The 3,479-nt window shown below is 43.1% G+C and overlaps 1 protein-coding gene across 2 annotated transcripts in view; it reads right to left on the bottom strand.

The window, feature by feature from the left end:
* LOC109297863 (complement component C6-like) overlaps positions 1-3,479 on the bottom strand; it is a 54,119-nt gene that overhangs the window by 39,366 nt on the left and 11,274 nt on the right. For both annotated transcript variants that reach the window (XM_019517918.1, XM_019517919.1), the window contains one exon: positions 1,346-1,484. In XM_019517918.1, the coding sequence (XP_019373463.1) occupies positions 1,346-1,484 (139 nt within the window). The remainder of the gene's footprint in view (positions 1-1,345; positions 1,485-3,479) is intronic.

Here is a 3,479-nt window from a genome sequence, read left to right as displayed (position 1 = left end):
ATGCGGGGAACAGGTGGCCCCCCCCCCCCTGCACCCCCTGAGCTTGGCGACTGGTGCTTCCTGGGTCTGGGGGGGCATGCAGGGTTCCCCCATGGATGATCGCTGAGCTGGGGGTGTTTGTGGGGGCCTCCCAGCATGTTCCCCGGCAGACCCGGAAGTGGACCAGAAGTTCTTCTGGTCCACTTCCAGATTCGCCATCGAGCACGCAGGGGGGTTCCCCTGCGCTGCTGCGGGATGTTCCATCTGCCCCAGCACCACAACATTCATGAACCATGCTGGTACCTTGAGGTATGTAGAAAAAACATTTAAAGTTGTGTCTATGTCCGAATCGCTGAATCAGCATCGAATCTTCAGATTTGGATTCGGCCAAATCGAATCAGGGACAGTGATCTGAATCAACTAATCTAAACACTGTCCTTGATTCTGACCAAAGCCGAATCTGAATTGAATAGGGCACACCCCTAATTCCCACTGATCCCAAAGAGTATCCAAAAACTAAAAAGGGAGCCAAGATCATCATAATAGTCCTAGAAATCAAAAGCAGTTTTGGTTTTCCAGTTTTCAAATGTTGTCTGCATAGCCACCTCTAATGCTGTCTTTTGTTCAAGATACAGCATTGAATAAACTTGGCTGGATCCTCCTACTGAGCCCTCATAACCTTCAGCCTGACTTGAATGGACTTGAGTATGCCTTATTACCAAACAATTTTAACTGTTTGGGCTCTTTTTCTTAAGAATTGATTTGTAATGGTCTAGTGTTGTATTTTCTTTAATGATAGTGTTGATCAAAGAGCTTGGCATGGGATGTGAGAAAAACTGCTCAGATTTCTTTATGGGGGCTTGATTTACTCTCTCTCTTCTCTTAGTTGGAGGCAGTAAAGCAGCTGGGCTTTGCCAAACTATTTTAAGAAGGTTCCAAAATTTTTCCATAATAGCTTGGTATGACCTTGCACACTGTTGAAGACTGTACCTACAGTGTGTAATATATATATGGTGCTCATCCAATTAATCTATTTATATTATAGAATCATAGAGAAGTAGGGCTGGAAGGGACCTTGGGAGGTCATCTAGCCCGAACTCCTGCTTGAGGCAGGATCATTTGAGGCACCATTTCATATGGGCTACTGTCAAATCAAACCTGAATACCTATAAACAATGCATCTGCACTAAAATGATGCATAACAAGATAGAAGAGTTTAGATGAAATTCCCTTCAAATCATAACTAGAGAGAATCTAAGAGTTAATGTATACCACTGACTAATCAGGCACATCATATGCTATTGAATCATTATAAGGATCCTTTAGATAAGTGCTGCATTTGATATTTTAAGTCCTGATATGTTACCTGAAAGCTGACAGTCTCAAGATTTGCAGGGACACGAAATATTTTTCTTGTCTCATTGTTCTTTACTGTTATGCATTTTCCTCCATTGAATGTATTATCAAAGATCTCACCACAGCTTTTCCCTGCCAAAAGATTAAATCTAGGGGGAAAGTAATATCCAGGAGTTATCTGCAGGAAACTATGTACATTTTAAAGGCTTTTCAAAGGACTTTTAATAAGAATTCCTAATTCATTAAGAACACGTTAGAAATACACTTATTTTTATTGCAGTAGTGTATGCAGTCCTAGCTAGGATCAGAAACCCCATTGGTCCAGGTGCTGTACAGGTACACGGTGTAAAAAACATTAACTGCACTGAGGAGGTAGAATATTCTTATATAATACATTGATTTTGTGGGAGAAGCTTCACTGCTTACATACCAATTTAGTGATTACATTAATATATCCTCCCCCCACCAACCCTGAGTTTGGAACAGGATGTCATTTTTATGTTGGTTTATTAAGAACTTTAAGTCCTGGTGGAATAATTGTCATGAAATCATTACTTTCTGAAACCAAGGATAAAATATGACTTACAAACCTGAACAAGTTCTAGTCGATGATCTTTGCCCTGCATTTCTTGAAACAAGAACTGCCAACTGTAAATTTAAAGTCCTGATTTATGTCAAGTGCATAAATAAACTCATATATCAGTCAAACCATCCTTGTTCCATTACACAAAGCCATGTCTTAATATGACATGGGAATTATGAAATTATGTTTATATATGGTATTTCTTGCAGTAAGAACAGAATCTTTTTCTGTTATTTTGACCCCCTCAGAAACACCTGATGTTCTTTTAGGTTCAGCAATCTGAGATATATCTGAACAGACTTTAATTCTCTCTCTGTAAGATGACAGTTGGCATGCAATAGATGAAACTGAGCCACCTATCCTTTTCTCCCAGCCAAAAGGATAACGACCAGGGATCCTTGTTTTCTCTGATAAAAAAAAAAAAATCCAAATTCTCTGTTTAAAACTCCAGAATCCATGATTAAAATGAAGGCCACCATATATAGGTATCAGTTGAACACAATGTTTTATTGATATATTTACAGTTTAAAGCAATTTGGAAGCCTACCAATTCCTCAATCATTATAAAAAAATAAAGTCTAAATACCTATATATTTTGCCATTTGATTTACGGTTTTTCATCATGGAAAATCAGAGCTCCTGCTGAGACTACTCTGTATCCCCCAGGGAATTATGTGCCTAAAAATTCAAAGTTATGAGCAGGAAAATTAAAAATTATATAAAATTAATTAGTTTTAACAAATTAAACAAAATATAACACAATTTGACCCTTGTTTAGAAATATATGCAGGTACCTTGTATGGTTAGGGGGTGCGTATGGGGTGTTTGTGTATGTGGAGAATTCTGAAGGTGTTGGGGGGGTTGTGGGCAGGGGTGGGGTTTGTGGGGGTTGTGAAGGGGTATGGGAGGGTGTGGGGGGTTTGTGGTGCACAGCCCCCACTGCCAGCAGCTCAGCAGCAGCGGATTGTGGGGCACTCATGGCTGCAGCAGGCAGAGCCCCTAGTGGTGCTCACCTCTGGCTGAGTCCCAGGACATGCATGTGCTGGCATGGAGCCGATACAACTTGCTGGTGCACACCTTCACACCAGACCAGGCTGGCTCTATGCCAGCATATGCAGATCACAGCACTGCAGGCAGGAGCCTCACACCATTGGGCTGGGTAGGCTCTGTGTCTTCATGGTCAGCTTCCTACTGGAGTGCTGGAAGCCCCATGTGGAGGCACAGAGCCGACCATCCCAGCGCAATAGTGTATGGACCAGGATCCATGTTCCATCAGGCTGGGCGGGCTCCGTGCCTCCACATGGGGTTTCCAGCACTTGAGCAGGAAGCCACTCATGGAGGCAAGCAGGAGCCTGCCCAGCCTGATGGTATGTGACCCCATGCCTCCATATGCAGCTTTTTGTCCAGCCTGATGGTGCACAGCTCCTGGTACACATGTCATTGGGCTGAGCCAGCCCTCCACATGCAGCTTCCCATGGACACCTCCCTGCTTCCTCAGCCTCCACTTACACACCCCCACCCTGCCCCCCCAACCACCCTGCTGGTTCTTCTCACAGCCCCC

Source organism: Gavialis gangeticus, unplaced genomic scaffold (assembly GCF_001723915.1).
Source record: "Gavialis gangeticus isolate Ggan-Ray unplaced genomic scaffold, GavGan_comp1, whole genome shotgun sequence".
In the NCBI taxonomy this organism is placed as follows: Eukaryota; Metazoa; Chordata; order Crocodylia; family Gavialidae; genus Gavialis; species Gavialis gangeticus.
The sequence above is the reverse complement of the archived record's forward strand: the minus strand, read 5'-3'. Positions and strand labels throughout refer to the sequence as shown.